Here is a 20575-nt window from a genome sequence, read left to right as displayed (position 1 = left end):
AAGAGACTTTTAATATTTGAAATTCTCTTTCAAATCCTAGTACGTTATGATGGAGGTTTTGTATAAGCTAGACAGGTGCTTCTTCATTCTCTCACTGCAAGGCAGATTTTCCTGGCTTTTCCAGTTTGTCAATTATTTGTGTTAAAATGCAATACCACAATTTCAGTAAAAGTTTGATGAATGCCATATATAACATCATCATTGTTACTTCTTAATATTCCTCCACTTTTAAATCCAAAGTTTGTACTGTAAGTATGAGTCTTTTTGAGTTCTCCATAACCACACTATAACACCTCTATAATTTGACTTTAAAATACTCTTTGTACTTAGATGCCTTTTCTCCCTATAAATATTTATAGCTGCATCTTTTTTTTTTCAGTTGTTCAGATAAAGCTATGTTGCAAGTTTTGTATAAAAATATTTTTGAATATAATGTTAGCTCAACAGAATATACTATAATGTCTTCACAGAAACTCATAACCATACAGTGACCCTTGCTAGGTGAAATACTAATCCCCTTAAGCAACAGGCCTAAATTTCAGCAAATCATGTTGATATTAGAAACTCAATAATTCTTTAATTCCTACATAGGATTCTTACTTTTGACTTTTATGATTTTGCCAAAGATTGTCATCATGTTATTTTAGCTCCAAACCCCCTTTGCTTTACATTTCTAATGGACATCAAATCAGTTTCTCTCCTTCATTTCTGGAACAAACACAGGTCGATTATTACCATGAATGATTTAGAATCCGATAAAAGTCTGTGCCATGACTTAGTTGGTCTTGAAAGTTTAAATGCTTTAACCTTTACAGGTTGCTATTTAGCATCCTTACTAAGTACTGGTTGAATAAAACATTTGCAATTACATCCATGAAGTATTACTGCATTATCCAGGTTTCTGTTAAAAAATAAATCCTTTTATGCATTGGCATTGTTACTGAAAGTTGTGTATTTCAAAGTAGCAGGCAAACCATGCCATTGTCTAGATTTTTTTCTTTCCTGATCCTGATGTTTTAAAAAATTTATTCCCCTTGCCCTTTAGGCAATGATCCAAGACTTTTCATTCCTATATTTAGCTACTATTAGTCATTCTCATTGTTTCACAACTGTAATTTACCATTTCTGCTTATGAGCTTCCATATTTTTCCTTTTGTTTTATACACAGAATTGTCACTTTCTTTTTTTTTCTTTAGCTGAATGTGTTTAGCTGAAAAGAAACTGATGATTGTCATAACCTCAGTTTTTTGGGTATCCTTTGTGGTTTTCTGAAGTAAGCTATCATTTACCTATTTTTTCTAGATATCTCTATCTATACAGGTATCATTCAGAGTTTTTTCAGACCTGGAACACTGTTCCAGCAAAATGCATAATATACATGGGAAATATTTATAGATAACAAACATGGTTAAATTATGCAAACATAGTTAAATTATGCCATTTTACATTCAAGCAACCATTAAAATCTCTAGATTAGACTATTTTTGTTTTGGTCAGAATTGTCAGAATTTAAAGCACCTGAGAGCTCTGAAAATAATAAAATATTTAATTTTCTAAAATAATAATCTATTATTTATATAAAATCTAGGGCATGTTTACTTGTGGTGGTTTGAGATCTAGACATATCCTACAGACTGAGATATAAAAGTTAAAAAGACAATCATAAGATAGCTCATTCTAGCTAAATGTTTACATAGATGCTCATCCAGTTCTGTATTCAGGTAATCTGTCTCATCAGTATGCAATTTTCTGATTTATCAGCCTAAACATTGACTCATAGACACACCAGGTCTTGGATTTGTGAGAACAGAAACTCTAGTGATCTTTACTGGGCCTGACAAGTCACCCTCTGCACATGACGTCTTTCTTAAGGTATAAACTAATTTGAACACTCAAATTGTGACAGATATCCTACTAAAAAATCCCAGCTCGTGCATTTGAATAAATGAGCCTTTGATGCAGGTCTGCAGAGTATCTGTAGGAAAGATCCTTCAAGGACAAAAACTCTGGGTAAGATACAAATTTGTGCATTTGAACATTTTTTATCCTCTGTCTTTCTGAAGGAATTACCTCAATTACTTGGAATCTTACTAGTTACAGATGTATCTGTGAATCATCCAATAAAAGAGGCCCTTTATCCAGCAGGCTTTTCTTGAGTATGTATGCTCAGACACAAACACTTTGTGCTATTTTTTTTCCACCTGAAAGTCCCCTTACCCCTTGTCCACAGCACTCAGTCCCTCCCTCCCTCAGTGGTAAGCTGTATATTCAGTGTAGAGAAGTATTGTTAGTTTATATAAAAAGGTGCTTAAGAAGATAAAGGTGCACAAGCTCTAATGCTCTCAAATGCTCCAGGCATTTAAACGTGTCTAATGCCTGCATGCCTTCCAGCAGTGCTGCTAGCCAAGCTCTCAGCAGGAATTCATGGTAATTAAGCATGCTAGAGACATCTACACTTTTACAGAATCACAGAATCAAATTCTTAGGGTTGGAAAGGATCTCTGAAGATCATCGAATCCAGCCCCCCCTGCCAAGGCAGGGTCACCTGCAGCAGGTGACCCTCCCTCGGCAGCCTGTTTCAGTGGTCTGCCACCCTCAATGGAAAGAAGTTCTTCCTCATCTGGAGGTGGAAGTTCTTGTGTTTATGGCCACTGCTTCTCATCCTGTTGCTGAGCAGCACTGAAGAGTCTGGCAGTATCCTCTTGACACCTGCCTTTGAGATATTAATATGCATTGATGAGATTCCCTTGCAGTCTTCCCTTCTTTAGACTAAACAGGCCAAGTTCCCTCATTCTCTCCTCTTAAGAAATGCTTGAGACCCCTCATGACCTTTGTGGACCTTACTCACATAAGGACATGTGCAACTTTACCTACAAACAGATACTATTTGTGAGGATAAAAAAGTAAAACGGAAAACTTCAGAGAAAAAGTTGGATGCACAAGCAGCGCACGCACTCATTCCACATTGTGGGTGCTGCAGCTCCAGCACCCATTTCCCAAGGTTTTGGACTCTTTCACTTATACACATGTATGTGTATGTGTATGTGTGTCTACAGGTATAGAATCCTATAATGGACAAGGCTGAAAGTGACCAGAGTGGGACATCTGGTCCAACCTCCCTGTTCAGGCAGGTTCATCCCAGAGTACATGACACAGGATTGTGTCCAGGTGGTTCTTGAATATCTCCAGCGAGGGAGAAGCCTCAATCTCTCTGGGCAACCTTTTCTAGTGCTCGGTCACCCATACAGTAAAGAAGTTCTTCCTTATATTCAAGTGAAACTTCCTGTGCATCAGTTTCTGCCCTTTGCTTCTTGTCCTGTTGCTCAGCACCACCGAGCAGCGCCTGGCTCCATCCTCTTGGCACCCACCCTTCAATACTTATAGACATTGATGAGGTCCTGTCTCAGTCTTCTCAAGGCTGAACAGGCCCAGCTCCCTCAGCCTTTTCTCATAAGAGAGATGCTCCAGTCCCTCATCATCTTTGTTCCCCGCCGCTGGACCCACTCCAGGACTCTCTTGTACTGTACTGGACACAGCACTCCAGGGCTGAGTAGAGGGGCAGGATCACGCCCTCCCCTATGCAAGTACAAGGGGGAGCAGCAGCCGCCGAGGCACAGCGCGGGCAGGCACAGCCCGCCCGTGCTACCGCGACGGAGCCGCCGCCGCCGCCACTCCCGCCCGGGGCGGGCCCGCTCGCCAGGCGGGAACTTCCGGCTCCGGCCGGCCCCGCCCCGCCGCGGCCCCGGGCCCGCGCCGGGCCAATGAGGGCGCGGAGCCGCAGCCGGGCAGGTAACCCGACGCCCAATCAGAGCGGCGCTGCGGGAACAGGTGGGCACGGCCAGGCCCCGCCCCCCGCCCCGCTGGCGGCCGCGCCAATCGGGGCAGGGAGGGAAGCGAGAAGGAGGGAGGGAAGCAGGGAGGGAGGGGCTGCCCGCGGCACCCGGCGGCGGCGGGGCTGCGCTCCCTGCCCGCCCCCCGACGGTCACCCCCGGCTGTCCGTCCGTCCGTCCGCCCGGCGGCCGCGCCGGGAGGGCAGCGGCGGCCCCGCGCCGAGGGAGGGAGCGCGGAGGCAGCAGCCATGGCACTCGTGGCTCCGGAGACTCGGAAGTTCACGCGGGCGCTGAGCAAGCCCGGCACGGCGGCCGAGCTGCGGCAGAGCGTCTCCGAGGTGGTGCGCGGCTCCGTCCTCCTGGTGAGTGCGGCGGCGGCCCGGGCGAGGCTCCGGCCCGGGGCCTCGCGGGGCTGCGGCGGTGGCCCCGGAGGAGGAGACGGGCCCTTTGATCCCTGCCGGGCTGTCACGGCGGCGGCGCGGGCTTTGATCCCTCGCGGGCTTGCGGCTCCTCGGCTGCCCCGGCGGCTGCTGCGGCGGGGCGAGGTGCGGTGCCGCCGCAGGCGGGGCGGGCACGCTCCCGGCCGCGGGGGGAGCGCGCCCGCCGTGGGATGCGGCGCCCGGCGGGCACGGCTGGGCGCTCCCGCCCGCCCCCTGCAAACTCTTCACTTGTGGAGCGAGCAGCTGGCGCCCGGCCTGACGGGACCGAATCGCTTTCGCGTGTGTCGAAATAGCGGTGCAAAAGTGATTTTTCATCTTGCTACTGCTTTACTCTCTTTACAACTAAGATGCAGTTTTTTGTTATGTTGTGCAGAATGGAAGATGAGCGCTGGCAAGTGTAGCAGGAATGTTTTAGTGTGTTGTTTATCCCGGCTGTCCTGTACCGTGCTAGCACATGGTTGCTGCTCTCTCCAGTGCACAATTGGGCGCATTCATTTAATTTAAACTGCTGAAAGTAAATTTGTGTAAACAGGTGTCTAAACTAACTAGGTGTTTTAGTCTAGAGAAGGCTGAGGGGGGATCTCATCAGTCCATGTAAATATCTCAAAGGCAGGTGTCAAGAGAATGGTGCCAAACTTTTCAGTGGTTCTCAGCAAAAGGACAAGGAGCAGTGGCCATAAACACAAGAATTTCCACCTCCAGATGAGGAAGAACTTCTTTCCATTGAGGGTGGCAGACCACTGGAACAGACTTCCCAGGGAGGTCATGGAGTTTCCTTCTCTAGAGACATTCAAAACCCACCTGGATGTGTTCCTGTGTCACCTGCTCCAGGTGACCCTGTCTCGGCAGGGCGTTTGGACTAGATGATCTCCAGAAGTCCTTTCCAACCCTAACAATTCTGTGATTCTGTTAGATGCTGTACGGAGGCAGCGGGTGATGACATCTTAAACAGCCTCAGTAAGACTTTTCAGGGCTTCTCTCCTGGGACTTTTATTCATGGTATGCATTTGTTTTCCTTGTGGTTTTGTTATCTCCAAGGGAAGTGTTTCAGTAAGCATTTATCTCTGTGTAAGTGAAGAAGTTTTGGTGCTGAGATTCCTGATACTGGAAGCTGATCTGTCCTTTGTTCTTTGCTCTTGCTAATACTAAGTATAATCTTGTCTAACTTTTTTAAACCTCCTGTTGGGACACTGTCTTGTCATAGTCGTGTGTTGGGAGAGTAACAAATGCTGTAGCTGTGACTGAAAGACAAATACCTTTCTTTTAAAAAACTCACTCTAAAATTAAATTGCTCTTTACTTATTTATGGGTCACAGAATTTGTAAAAGACCTAATATGCATAGTTCAGAGTTTGCCTGGATACTGACAGCTTTCCACAAGGTGTTAGCATGTATACATGGAGTGAATATCCGAAATGTGTTAACACTTCTCCAGGGATCAAGTGCTTATTGGGAACTGTGGAAGAAGAGTATATGTATTTTAAAATATTTTTCGTTTTGAGGGAGCACAAAAGAAATTTAGGTATTTTCATGACATAAATGTTTCTTTTGCAGTAGTCTGCAACCCTGCCATTCCTTCCTCTGCCTTTGGAAGGTTTTTCCTTAGTTCACTTATGACTAGTGTCAATGACTTGGAAAATATTTATATGCATCTTTAATTAATTCAGGTTGACCAAACATATAATAGGGTGATAGGCCCTAATATCCCAGCTGTTTTTATGCTGTCACAACAGCATGTTCTGCAGAATTTTATGGAGATTAAAGAAGTGATGGTGCAAAATGGTGTACTGTCTTGATCTGGCTAAGGTCTTCATCAGTATTTTAGAAAGCAAACGTAGTGACTTACCATTCATAGTGACTTAACATTCATGTCAGGTTTTTGATCCTTTTATGTTAGCTTGATGCATGAAGCTGAGTCCCCATCTCTCACATACAGTCTTGTCCTGAAGTTCACTTTCCTATTTCAGCCATATTTTGCTCCTTCTGCTATGTTTTGCTGACTATCATGAATGCTGTTCATTCTATCACTGAACTCCAGTGTTCCTGTGCACACACTGTTTAAATAAAAGGCTAGTAATTGCAGGTTTCCATTTACATTTTCTTCCTCCTGTTAATATACTGTAACTCTTTTTGTTGAACATTGATGTTTGGAATGAAACAGTACTTTTTAAAAGGAGGAATTTAGATGAGATAGTATTGTTCTTTGCTATAAAAGACTTTTTAAAAATATTTGCATCTGTAAGTTTGACAGGTTGACCTGTTTCTTAGCTGTTGGAGTTTCTGGGCTTTGTTATGTGAAAAATCTCTTAGGCTGACCTGGTGAAAACAGGAGTCTTACCAGTATTATAGTAGTTGTGGAATACTCTGTGCAAATCTGGGGCCTTAAAGTAAAGGAGACCCACTTTCCTTCCAAAGCTGCCTCTCAAACCTCTCTGATATAGCACTTTCCCAGGATTTTTTCAACTGGGTTGTCAACAAAATGTCTTGCTTAAAACATAGTTCAGCATTGGTAACTAAAGGGATCTTACTGTCATCACTTGCTCATGAGCAAGTGCTGAGATCTTCCAGTACTGAAAAACTACTGAAGGTGTTTGCCATTGACTAGTCTTGCTGTGTGGAATCTAGAGGTAGGAAAGAATAAATTCAAATTAGTAGTTCATGGTGGGTGGTCTGTCCAGATCTTTACAAGCAGCTATTGCTTTGGTCTCTACATCTCTGCAGCAGAATGTACTGTGCAGTGATGCAGATCATCCAGTCATTATTTGCAGTAGCAGATAAATGTGAACTACGAATATCTCTGAGTTTGAGTAGATTCTATAAGTTGCTGTTGTGGCTACTGTTTAACAGTTCCATCCATTTTTACAATCAACAATGTATGGCTAGGTTAAAAAGGGAAAAAAAAGCTTTGCCCATCTTTAAATGAGGTTTATTAGATCACATTACTAAAATATGCCTTTTTTTTTTCCATTTTATTAATGTCCTTGAGATTTTATTGATGAAAGAGAACTGAAAACAGCATGGCAGTAGGATAGTGTGGTATATCTTAAACTTTCAGTTTGCTCTTCATTGGATCTAAAAGTCAGAGACTTTCAGCCAGCTGACAGAATAAATAACTTGACTGTGTAGTAAAAAAACATGAAGCAGATGTGGTTTGCCAAGCTAGTTTTCATCACAGAATGAAGCAAGCTCTCTCGTCAGCATTTGACATCTCATACATTCTCTCTGTTAGATGTAGTTTGCTGAACCAACAAGTACAATTTGGTTTGCTGAAATGAAATCTTGTTATTTGGCAATCAGCTTTTCACTGTGTTGTAAGGCACGTAATGTATTTCTTGATTATTTGGATTCAGTTTTTACTATTTTCTGCTTGACAGTAGCATCCTTGCTGAATATCCTCTTGTGCATTGTTGATGTTGTTTTTACTTCAGACTTGTCATGTGACTTAATTTGATGCCTCTGGCCACCCAAATGCATTTATGTCTGAGAGGGAAGATTATGGGGATGACAAGTGTGTCTCTTAAACCAGCAATCTTGCCAAGAGCAGTTTTCAATGCAGTTTTAGTATTATGCATAATTGGAAGTGATGTCTTTAAATGATGATGATGAGTTACTCAAAGCACGTTGCATACAGATCAGTGTCTTGTTCAATGGTATGTTAATGATAACTTATCTCAGTGACAAAATTACTCTATATTAGGGTTATTTATAGTAATAATATACCTATATTAGAGCTGACATTTAAGGATAATAAGCAATTAAGATAATGTTTGGCATATGAAATTTGATCTGCTTTTGCCTGGCTGTCAATAAAATGCCTTTATCAAATACTCAGATAATGAAAATGTTTAAATATGCCAAATAATTCAGCAAAAGTTGTTTCTCTCATGTCGAAATTAATATTGTACAGAAGAAACTTGTGATATGGGAAAATAGGATGAAATCTGAGTGATTCCCAAATTGCTCTATACAGTTCTTCTTTTTGATACGGATATGTAAAATAGATTTTGATTATTTGAAGTCTAGAACTGTATCTTAAGACAGTCTTGGGCTTTATCCATTAAGTTCAGATACCTGGTGGAGCTCTTGAGTTCTAAAACTCTTCCAGAAATTCAGCTTTTCAGACATGGAAGAAAATCAGTATATCAAAAAGGCCATGCCTGGATCTCCTACTCCTCTTTGATCTCAAATTCACTGGTGCTCTTTGTTTTCTTTACAAGAAAACTTACGTCAACTCTGTCTTTCCAATCCTGACCTCTCAACTTTGTAAGAAAAGATGGAGAGGTGCATTCTATGCTGTATTACTGCCATGTGTTTCTCCAGAAATTGTGGGAGGATTAGGTAGTACTTATTTTGGGTTGGCATTTTCCTTTCTGATTCCTTTATCATTTTATCAAGAGGGCTTGTGTGCTTCTCTCCAAAGCAGCTTCTCAGTATATGATGAACTGAGTATTTGGATCCTCATTAACTGCCAGACTTCAGTTGTATTGTGTGTCTTGAAAAGAGAGAGTTGATGGCTTCCTTTAGGAAAGTAGGATTTCAAAAGTGGTATGTAATGCTAAAGAGATGAGGGAGGACTGGAGTCTTATAGAGCTGATGGGTACAGAAAAGCTGGAAACATGGATAAAACTTGAGCTTTCTGTAAATGGAATGTGAAATTGTATACATAAGGAATTTGGAAGAAGCAAATTGTTATGAAGGGATGAGTGAAGACAGGGAGATGAGAACTGATACTCAAGATTTTAAAGGAAAAATTGTTGCTGGCAATGAACATTGCCATGACATATTTCATCTTGTAGGAACACACTAAAAACGGTAATGCTAATTCAGTCTCTCTGAACTGTTGAACTTTCTTTACTTGGGAGAAAAAGCCTGGTACTCAACCCTAAGAAGTTATTTCAGTTTGCTTACCTTTTGTAAAGGAAATAAAAATTCACAGAGAATAAGGTCTTTTTAATAAAGGTGCTAATTTTATTTTTGCAGAGTGTATATATAAACCTTTTTGATTGGATACAAGATAGCACTTAGAAAACTTATTTCTGGAAAGTCTGATACTGCAAAGAAGACTTATTGGTATGATAGACATTTCTGTGGTTGTAAAGATTCAGAGACTGGACTACAGTACTAAACTTTCTATTAAGAAATACCATTAAACTTGTTTGAATTTTAAAATTCTTGCTCAGGAAGGCAATTTGAGAGACAAAATACAGGACAGCTGAGTTTCTGTGTGAACAGGTAGATGTTTAAACTTTCAACAGCATTAGATCATTCTTGTAAGCTGCAATTTATTTCTTTGTTATTTTCCAGAATTTTTTCTTTCCTGCTAGATTAGGATAATTATGTTTAAGATAGAAGAGCAAGTGCTTTATAAGTAGTTGTTTCTAATACAGCAAATGTCAGATGTACATGATGCTGGTTTGGGTTTTCCACCTTAAGCAAGATGGGCTATCACAGCGTGCCTTATCCTTCCTCTCTTCCTCCTACTCATTTCCCTTAGTCCTCAATCAGGACGTTTCTATCTCAATGGAAGTAGAACTCATACATCTACATTTAAACTTGGGAATTTCACAACTCTGTGATTATTACTTTTAAACATCTTGTGCAACAAACTTAAACCCATTGTGTTGGTTTAACATAGCCTGGTTTTTGGTGGGGGCGGGAGAAAAGCTGCTCGAAATTTCTATGTCTGGCACAGAGCCAATTGCTGAAGGCTCTGATGATGGGGAGATTACCCGCCCGATTAGACAACTTGGTAATGCCTCTGTGATGACATATTTAAGAAAGGAAAAATTGTGGGAAGCTCTCTTTCTTCTCCCAAGGGGTGGTGATGCGGCTGCCGGGGCCCATCCTGGTGGGGGCTGCCTGGGACCATGCGGCAGGAGCCCTCCCAAGGCCGGGACCGCGCGACCGGAGCTCTCCTGAGGCCAGAGGTGCCCATGTGGTGCTGGCAAGGACCACATGGCCAGCAGCGAGAGACGTGGTGAGCAATTCCCCAGTGCGGAGCCCGGACGAGATCAACCTCTCAACTGCAACTTCTTGCAAGTCAGAGAAAAAAGAAAAGTGAGGACGCGTGAGGAAAACCAACATGGTGGCACTGAGGTTGGTAAAAAAAAAGGGAGAAGCAGGAGGTGCTCCAAGCAGCAGAGCTGAGATTCTCCTCCAAGCCATGGTGAGGACTATAATACAACAAACTGTTCCCCTATAATTCATGTATTCGTGTATGGGAGGGTGCAGAGACCCATGCACAGCCCATGAAGAAGAGTACTCACGCTGGAGCGTGTGGATACTGAAAAAGCTGTAATATGGTGAGGAACTCAGAGAGAGGGATGACCCTTGCTTTTAGAGATAGAGGAAGAGAGCCTTTCCAAACTAGAACAGCTCACCCTTAAAAGACTAAACCCCACAAACTAAAATGACCCATGCTGGGCAGTTGTGGAAAGACTGCTTGGCCTGTGGGAGGGACTCACGTTGCAGCAGGTTGGGGTGGGACTGTTGCTTGTGGAAGTTAAAACCACACTAGAAAAGTTCACAGAGAACTATCTCCCATGGGAAGGACCCCATGACACAGCAGAAGAAAGTCTTTTCCTTAAGCATACTGAAGAAAGATTTTTAAAAAGTGAAATACTGACCAAAACCCCATGTTTTGTTTCCTTGCATGGTTGGTGGAAAGAGGGAGGGACTGGGAAAGAAAGGTGTTCTGAAAGTTTGCTTTGGTTCTCATTACCCTTTTTACTTTTAATTCTGTTAATAATAAATCTTTATACTGTTTAAGTTTTGAACCTGTTTTGCCTTAAAATGTTTTTGTTTTTTTTTTCAATAATCCTTAACTCATGAAAATGAAGTTTTCAATTCCCCCTCCTCTGCTCAACTATAGCAGAGGAAAATAAATAGATGGTTTTTTTGTGGGGGCCTGGCGCTTAGCCAGCTTCAAACCATGACACCCATATACCTCACTTAAAAGTCACTGGTTATGCTGCATTGTGCTTCAATGCAAATGCTTCAAAAAGGTCTGTAACTACTCATCTTGAAAACCAGACCTTTAGTGTAAACAGTTTTTTCTGTTGCATAGGTGTAAATGTTCAAGTAACTTTTAAGCATATGTGGTCATTGGGCTGAGCGGTCACTTGTGAGTAGCGTGTGCCTGAGAGTAGATGACCATCAGAGATAGGAATGTGTATGCAAGATCAACAATTTGTGAATTTGTCAATTTAACCAGATATTTGTATTTTTGAGGTAACTTTGAGATTCTGCCAAATTCATGTGGGTTTGCTCTAAAAATAATGAGAGGTTATTCATAAGTTGTTGAAGCAAGTAAGGGGAGTTCAGTTTTCAAGACAGCAAGAAGCTTGATTGTGGTCTCCTGAGAAATGTATTGCCTATATTGCTTTTATTAAGAATTTTTGTAATTGTTAGAGGTGTTTTGATGCCACTGGTTCTTTATGGAGACAAGAGGTGTAATAACATCTTCCTTGCTGGTGTCCAGGAAGCTGTTATTTAGACCTGAAATTTCTAATGGTGTCTGAAGAATTTACTAATGCAATGACTTTAAAAAATAGTATGTATTAAAATAATATGTATGTAAAACTTCATTCCTTAGCTAGTGTTTATTTTTGATTTTGAAATTGAACAGTCTCAAGTACTTCATTTTACTTGGGTACTCCATCATTTTTACAAGAGTAAAGACAAATCCATTTTCCCTTGCCCCTCCTTAGGTTGTCTGTGTCCATGGAAAGCATTAATTATGCAAGGCAGAAAAGGTGTAAAGTTGCACAAGTAGTCCATGAATTATGTAATGCTTTTCTCATTCAAATATTTTTGAAATAACTTACATCTAAAGACGAGAAGATACTCCAATAATTCTGGTCACATAGCTTATTTAAGACATTAATTTAGAAGATAGATAGGTTTGTGAAAGGAGGCTTACATTCTGTCTTAGTCTAGAAGCACTGATTTCTTTGCTCTCTTAAATTTAATAATCTATGAGGTAGTGGTAGGTATTGCATCTTGAGAAAGCTATGGGATTTTGGTTTTTTAATTTTATTTTACTGTAAGTAAAGGTCTTTCTGTGAGAATGAAAGTGAGCATGTATTATCTCAAATAGAGATTTCTTCTAGCACTAAAAATGAAATAAATTAGCAGGCATTAAAATCTAACCCTTTTAACATAATGGACTAGATTTCTTGTATTAAGCAAGGGCTAGAATTTCATTGGTAGAATGGACTCTGCTTTGAAAAAAGTATACTAGGTTGTCTAAAGGTCTTCAGAAAGTTTATCAGAAGCTCTGAATGGGGTTTTATGAAGAAAACTCTTGTGGACCACAAAGGTTTGGTCAGAGAAATCCAACATCTGTTGCTGCGGTTGTCTTTTACGTACACTCCCATTGCGACCAGTTGGGAGAAATAGCAGCTTTGCTGCAGATACATTAAGAAAATAAAAAGTCTTAATCTGACTGCAAAGAGTGAGGGATGGGATTCTTTGTTAGCATAAGGATGGATTGCTGCATCTGTTAGAACAGTTTGTCATCTCCTCTGTGCTCAATGAATCAGATATGAGAGAAGGAATGGGGAATCCAGGCACTGTCTTCTGCATTCTCCTGCTATGTCCAGAGATTCCTGGCAGTCCAAGTGAGGGGAAAAATGAGGAAGAAGAAACCAAAAGTCTTTGTTAAAAAGTTTGGATCTGGCACCTCAGGCTGGTGAAACTAACCATTCCATTCTGTGACTAGGGCTCCGTGTAAGGCAGTGTTACCTTGGGCCTAGTGGTGAATATCCAGAACAAAAAAAAAAAAAAAAGAAAAGGCAGCAGGAAAGATCTCTCCAAGGGATGGGATGCAAAGGAATGCCATGGTTCTGTCACACATTCCCAGGCTGCCTGAGCCTGGAAGGAACCTTTGGAGGTCATTTGGTCCAACCCTCTGCCTCAGGCACGGTCACCTAGAGCCAGTTGCCAAGGCTATGGCCAGGAAGCTTTTGAGTATCTCCAAGGATGGAGACTCCACAACCTCTGGGCAGCCTGTGCCAGTGCTTGGACACCCTCACAGGGGCAAACAGTTCCCTGATGTTCAGAGGGATCCTCCTGTGTTTCAGGTTGTGCCCATTGCCTCCAGTCCTGCCACTGGGCAGCCCCGAGCAGAGCCTGGCTCTGCCCTCTCTGCACTCCCCTGCAGGTATTTATATGCATTGACGGGATTCCCCTGAGCCTTCTCCAGGCTGAACAGTCCCCTCTCTCTGAGACTTTCCTCATGGGAGGGGTGCTCCAATTCCTTAATCATCTTTATGGCCCTCCAGCACATCCATCCCTCAAGCAGATTGTAGGCTGATTCAGACTGGAGTACTAATTGGTGTCAATGCTAATGGAGGCTTTTTCTGGAATTCTAGTTTTAAACCTCTGGGTCCAGGCCAAGTTTTGGATTGGAGCCCTCTCTGAATAGAAAGGCCCATTCCACTAGAGAACCAGCTAGATTTTTTTTCAGCTCAGTAGCTGATGAAAAAGATCCAAGGTAGCTTTAGAACAAAATTTGTAATTAAACCCCTGCAATTGTGTCAAAAAACCCCAAAAACAACAAAAATAAATACCCAAAAAAAGCCCCATGAAAGTTCTGGATCATTTTTCAATCTGGAGATTGGGAGGAGGAAGAAATATGTCAGCTGAGACTGCACATTGCCTGAAAAATCAGATTCACAGTATTTCTGTGGAAAGGTTAAATGCAAAGCAGACCTTGTGTACAATGTTCTTAGTAACGACAGTTCCGTAAGAAAGTGTCAGCCTTATAATTCTTAGCAAATCAAGGAAACGTGGTTTAGACTGGCATTTTTTCTCTTAACTATTTATAGTGCTCATGAAAAGTTTCTTCTACTAACAATTCTTGGAAAGAATACTGGAAAATAAAAAATATGGGACACCAAACCTACAAAATTAGTCACTTTTCAGAATGAAACTAATTTTCAAAATGAGACTGATTTTCTCACTCTTCTAAACTTGTTTGAAATTTTCAGGGAAGAATGAATAGCGTTACAGTCCTTACAAGTCAAAATCAAATAGTCCCATCTGAAGTTTCTTCTGCTAAGAAACATTTGTTCATGCAGTGGAAATATCAAGTGACCTCACATAAAATGAGCTAAGCTACCTAAATATGCTTTAAAACACAACTTTTCCCCAGACCCAAAGAAAACAAGAGAAACAATGCCAAACCACCCAAAATGAAAAAAAACCAAGAAAGGTGAACACATAAATGTAGTCCCAACAAACCTGAGAAGGAGTAATGCTGATCCATAGCTTCTAGAGTTCAGAGAAGCCTGTAATATAGATCCATCAGTGTAAATAAATAATCCTTAGCTGCTGCTCTGTCTACTTCTGGGTGCTTTTTGATACTCAGGTGTAGCTATTGACTTAAAAAGAAATGGCATGTTGACAGATACTGATCTAGGTTTGGAAATTTGAGGCATAGACTGAACTGTTTTCAGTACTTCCAGGTACTCTGTGGGTGGGGAGGAGTTACTTGTTGAGTTCAGAGATAAGACAGGAGCTTATATTTTGACTACTATAAAATTATTCTCCCAACAAAGAGTGGGAGAATTTAAATCAGCATAGATAATGCTTGCATAATTGAAGTAGAGAAAGCATTTAAAGATCTGGTTACATCAGTGCAGGATGTAATACATTTCACTTGTTATAACACCCAAACTGTAGTTAATTTCAGGAGCCTGGAATTCAATGTGGCTGAGTTTATAGACATAAAATTTGGTTTCAGCTTGCAAATCCAGAGCCTCCACTGCCTTTGGATGCTTGTGTTCGACATGGAGATAGATGATCTTGCTACCTTACTGGTTACCCAAGGCACAGCTGCCCTTCATAGGGTGAAAGGAGTGCTGAAACATACCTGAATGAGAAAGTAGATGCTCCACAGAAAGAGCTGGGTGTTTTCCACGGAGAGGTAAATGTCAGTAAGATAGTTCTTGTTCTCATTTTAACAGGTTTGTCAAGAAATCAAAAGTCAAATGAAAATGCTAGCTAGCACTGTAGGTATCAATATTCAGAAAAGAGGCTTGAGTTTTAAGGTGATGGAAGGGTTGCCATCCATTGTGCAATTTTGTTCTTTAATGTTTCATAATGGTTTTTATATCCCTTGGTTTCAGAAGAAGGACTGTTCTTCACCAGGGTGCTGATTCTGACAGAGAATCTGCTTGCCCTTCACTTGATGCCTTTCCAGGCTTGTTTGTAGCCATGTTGGTAAGAGACTATGGCCAGGCAGTAGAATGATACAGAACTGAAGCTCTGTGAAAACAAGATTGCAAGCGATCTCATCTAGCCCACGTCTCATTTTTCCCAGTACAGTGATGTTGTCAAGTATTTTGGACGTCTTTCTGCCAGGCATATTTGCACCCACTTGCACTGGCACTAATACGTGCAATGTCATGTTGTCTGATTCGGTAGGTGGTTTACATGAAAATTGTAATAGTATGTTTGTCTTTAAGGGACGTTCAAGGAGGCCACACTCTCACTGTTTGCTAGTCCAAAAGGGATTTTAAATCTGTGTTGGTCCTCAAACGTCAGTGAGTTTAAAAAGAGCATTCAGGTTAATGAATAGATGGCACACATCATAATTATTTGAAGGATGCTATTCTAGTTTCCTTCAGAAATTGTCCTGGGATTCTTGCTTGCCAGGCTTGTTATCACTTTGGAGTTATTTGCCTGGTATTTTATATGGCTTAATACGGTCGTTACATTAATTTCTTCCCAGCCAGAGCATACAACATGATCCTGTTTTTCCTCACATTAAATATGAAGTTCCTAATAGGAAAGAAAAATCAAATAATTCTGCTGTATACAGTCTTGCTGATAAAGTTCAAGGGACAATAGATCCAGCATAATATTTTGGCAGCAAATCATCTCCTGCAGGGGAAGTTGGAACTTGTTCCTGGCAGAGCTCGGAACAAAAGAAAGGAGATAGACCTGAACCTGAATGACCTTCTTAGATGAATTAAAAGTAAAAAAAGGATGTCTGAGCCTGAAGTTTCTGCTGCTCTTACCTGAATACAGTAAGCTTGCTAAAATACTGGATTTTAATTTTTTTTCCTAGTCTCTTGTATTGTTGACCATTATTTATTCCAGCATGGTTTCATCAGTGTTTCTGAAATAATATCCTATAATTACCATCTTGGTTTGTAGCTCTCTAATGGTAATAATAATTTTCTGTTATGGTTATCATATCAGTTACTTAAGACCCAGAATAATCACTTCAACTTCAGAAAGCTGAAGGTTACGTGACCACTAGATGGAGTCCAGTGAGCATATTTCAATATCAGAAATCCTATGTTATGGCATGCAGTGTTAAGAGGGGTAGGTGTTCTGTGTCTCATGCTTAGCAATAAATGCTCATTTATTCAGTTTAGAGTGGCTTGGACAACTTCCCAAAGTTCTTTGGGCTGTTCTTGGTATGTCTACCCTCAAGGTATATTTAAGTTTGAACTTAAGGCACAGAACTGACAGATACATCTGTGCTCATCTGTGGATCAAAGTGTATTGTTACTCATGTAAGAATGGATCTGTGAGAGACTGAGCTTTCTGCAGCTCTCAAATATGAAACCTAAAACTATTAGCTAAGACATTTAGCATTTTGCAAGTAGAAGGGCTTTAAATCTGTGTGCGCCTCTCCATCAGCGCGTACATAACACGTCACATGTGTACATACGTCCATGTCAGGTTTGAAATAGTGTTTCTTAGGTTGCTTCATTTATGCCTCCTCACTTCTCTAAATATATAAAAGGCATAATAGACACAAAAAATACCTTGTCTAGGTAGGACAGACTAAATCTTGCTCCAGTTTTCATAAGCATTACCTTTAACTTTTGATGTGGTCTTTGACATTAGTGGCATCTTGTATGAATGATAAACTGTCTCTGGTCTTCAGACTGGTGCTATACTCATTATTTCTAATTTAATGGTAGTTTTTTGTTTCTGTTGGATGCAAATCTCTTCCTAGGGTCTAGTTGAGTGTCCAGATGCTCAGTCAAAATTACATGGGAATTTAACCATGTTGTTCTCAAGACTACCTCCTGGGGTACTATACTGGCTTTCTTCTGAAGGACGGAATTCTCTTGGAGCTTTTATCTTTCGCTGTTTCACTGGCTATCCACTGTACCACCACAGAATCATGGAAGTACACTGGCTGAAATGCAAATCTCTGGAAGTCACCTAGTGCAATCCAGGTTCTCAAAACAGATCTGGTTAGAGCAGGTTCTCAGAGACTGTGACAATCTGGTTTTAATATCCACAAGGATGGAGATACTTTAACCCCAGCAGCTGTCAACCTTCATGGTTAAAAAAAAGGTAAATAAACCTGTTATGCAAATGGAGTATTCTGTGTCCATTTCCTCCTGTTCTATGACTGTACTTCAAGAACAGTCTGACTCTTCTCTCTAGCTTCCCATTAGGTATTGCAACAGCAATAAGATTTCCTTTTAGCCTTCACTTAGGGCTGAACTATGCAAGATCTCTTATATTTTTCTCAACATGAAACACCATGATGGCCCTCCATTAGACTCAGTCCAATATGTCACTATCTTTCTTGCACTGAGAAGCCTGCTCAGCATGTTCAACTCGCTGTTCAACAGGATGTCATCCTTATCCACTCATGCAGACCACATCTAGCTAATTGGGGTACAAGGATGCTGTGGGAGACTGTGTCAGAAGCATTCTTTTACCAACAGTATTCAGTGTCCATTGCTATCTCCTAGTCCACAGAGCCAACCATCCCATCACAGAAGACAAACAGGCTGGTCAGGCATAATTCTTCCCTGGTGAATCCATATGATCTACTTGGAACTGATATATATCTCTCGTTCTTTGTATGTCAGGAAATTGCTTCCAGGAGGGTTTGCATCATAATTTTCCTGGAGATTGGAGTGAATCTGACCAGCTTGTAGTTTTCCATATCCTCCTCACCATTTTGGAGAGCAAACATGAGGGTTCCTAACAAGAATCCATATTCAAACACATGCTCTGCACTAGTTTTGACAAGTCAAGTGCTTAAGAATTTTAAGACAAAATAAAACTCACTGTTGTGGCCACAAAGAAACTTTCAGCATAGTTTCTTCTTTCTGAAGAAACATTAGTTCTTGAAGAGAATTACCTGGTAGAACTCTTCTATGAAATCTGCGTGTGCAATCATTGCAGAAACAGTTTTTGCAACAGGAACCAGAACCTGAACTTTCTGGTCCTCTATGAACACTCCTATTAAGTATGAACTCTTTTACATACACTTCTTTTTACTCTTGCAGGGCTATTGGATCTTCAGTTCCTTCCTGCAGCACAGCTTTTTCAGGCAGAAGCAAGTATGTTGCCTTTGAAATACTGTCACTGGATTGTTAAGGCACTACAAAGAATACCAAGTGATGTTAATCTCTGGACTGAGGGGGCTTTAGGGACCCATCTCTAGTGTTCTGAGCCAATATACAGGCAACTGCCAGATGAGAGGTAGTGCTCCACCTACAAACACTGTCATGTTTTGTGGAAAGCGGAATTCAGTCAGGATGGGGTAAGATCTCTAAGGAGCCAGATGTTCAGTCGTGTCAAGATGGCATCAGTTTGGGCATTTTAAATGTCATGGACAACTTTGTAGGTAAAAATGTAAGTACCTACTTCTAATATCTCAAGAGATTAAGGATATTTTTTGTGGCTCTTAAGGATATTTTATGTGGACTTGGGTGCTTGAATTCTGCCTAAAGTATGTTCTCTTGCAGATATGGGCCTGTATCTCTATGAAGTGTTTTCTTTAGCAGTGGCTGTTCTGAAGACAGAAGTGTGTTTTGTAGTAACACATTCAACTGGAAGGTCTCCCTAGTTTGATCTCTATCATCTTAACTGTTCATTTTCTGTCTAAGAGCCTCTAAGGTCTCATTTTGATAGTGAGAATTTTACAGGATGAGCTGAAGATTTTATATCAACCCAGGTTGATTCCCTAACCTTCATATATGTTAAACATTTTCAAATGGAAACTTGTAAACATTGTTTAGAACTGTCTGATTGCTAACACACATTTAATTTGTACCTGGTCATTATGCTTCTTGGAACTCATTTGGTTGTCAAAGGGCTGCTTAACATGTTGATTTGAAATCCTCCGGTTCCCAAGTGCGAAGTGGTTATTAGTAATTTACTGTAATCAGAGGAGTGGTTAGACCCTTAAAGCAATTTTGGTTTTTGGAAGGAAACTAGAGCTTCTTTATTACTTTTCCAAAAGACCATGTCTCAAAAATACATGATTCTGAACAATCTGGAGCTAACACAGCTAATTAATTTTTTTGTCCTAATGGTGCAGTCAGTACAGATTGAATATAGTATATAGCAGGGAGGAGCTTGTTGCTCCCCATATAAATGGGTGGTTTGGCTGATGCAAATAGCTTGTAAGTCTGCATACTTTCTGGTGCAGGCCCTTTTTCATAGAAAAGACAGGCATTAGTGTTGTCTTCTCCTTATAGCCTTATGTCCCTCCTCTTCACTCTCTGCCTTATGGAAAAAGACCTTTCCATAACCCAGGCTCAGCTAAAAGCAGTTTGCAATTCACAGCTTGCTGCTCATGTATACAGTGTGGGTTTGTTCATATATTGATTTGTTCTGCTTTGGTTTTTTTACCATTGGATTAAGACTTTTTAAGAATTTTTCCCGCCTCCTGTTTGTCCTGGTTCTGGCCAGGATAAGGTTAATATTTGCATTAACCAGGAGGGGGCGTGGCTGGTTCCCAGAGGTTATTCTATACCACCTTACATCATTTTTCAGGGTCAGGGGAAGGGGTCTCTTGCAGTGGGGGTAGTGTGGCAGTGGTTCAGGTATTACTGGGTGCATGTGCTGAGCAATCATGTGATTCTTGTACACTTTTATTTATTAGTATCGTGGCTGTTACTATTTTCTTATTTAATTGCTGTAATTTCCAGTAAATTGTTCTTATCTCAGCCTGTGATCTTTACCTTTATGCCTCCAGTTCTCTTCTCCAGCCACCCACTTAGCAGAAGGGAAGGGGGCAGTGAATGAGCAGCTCACGGTTTGGAGTGTTTCAGTGGGAACATGGAATTGGGGAATACCATTACTAAATCACAACACTGTTTCACTTTGAGATGTGATACTGAAGTGAATAATATCACATTGTGTCACACTGCTGCCTGGATGGTCACTGCTTCTGTGGTTGCTCATTGCAATTCGAGGAATCTCCTTAATGAAGCTGGAAACTTCCACTTCGCACAAAATTAATAAAACTTCTGTTTGTTGGCAGACTGCATTGTATACTATTCAGATTTCTCCTCCTCCCTGTGGCTTC

General features: G+C 41.0%; 1 protein-coding gene across 4 annotated transcripts in view; it reads left to right on the top strand.

Annotated features, from left to right (window-relative positions):
* Positions 1–3890: 3890 nt before the first annotated feature.
* Positions 3891–20575, top strand: part of DOCK9 (dedicator of cytokinesis 9) — a 117173-nt gene continuing 100488 nt past the window's right edge. For all 4 annotated transcript variants that reach the window (XM_048295862.1, XM_048295858.1, XM_048295856.1 and 1 more), the window contains exon 1: positions 3891–4192. In XM_048295862.1, coding sequence (XP_048151819.1) covers positions 4079–4192 — 114 coding nt within the window. In that variant the 5' untranslated portion in view covers positions 3891–4078. The remainder of the gene's footprint in view (positions 4193–20575) is intronic.

The sequence above is a fragment of the Corvus hawaiiensis genome, chromosome 2, assembly GCF_020740725.1.
Source record: "Corvus hawaiiensis isolate bCorHaw1 chromosome 2, bCorHaw1.pri.cur, whole genome shotgun sequence".
NCBI classification, from domain to species: domain Eukaryota; kingdom Metazoa; phylum Chordata; class Aves; order Passeriformes; family Corvidae; genus Corvus; species Corvus hawaiiensis.
The sequence above is the reverse complement of the archived record's forward strand: the minus strand, read 5'-3'. Positions and strand labels throughout refer to the sequence as shown.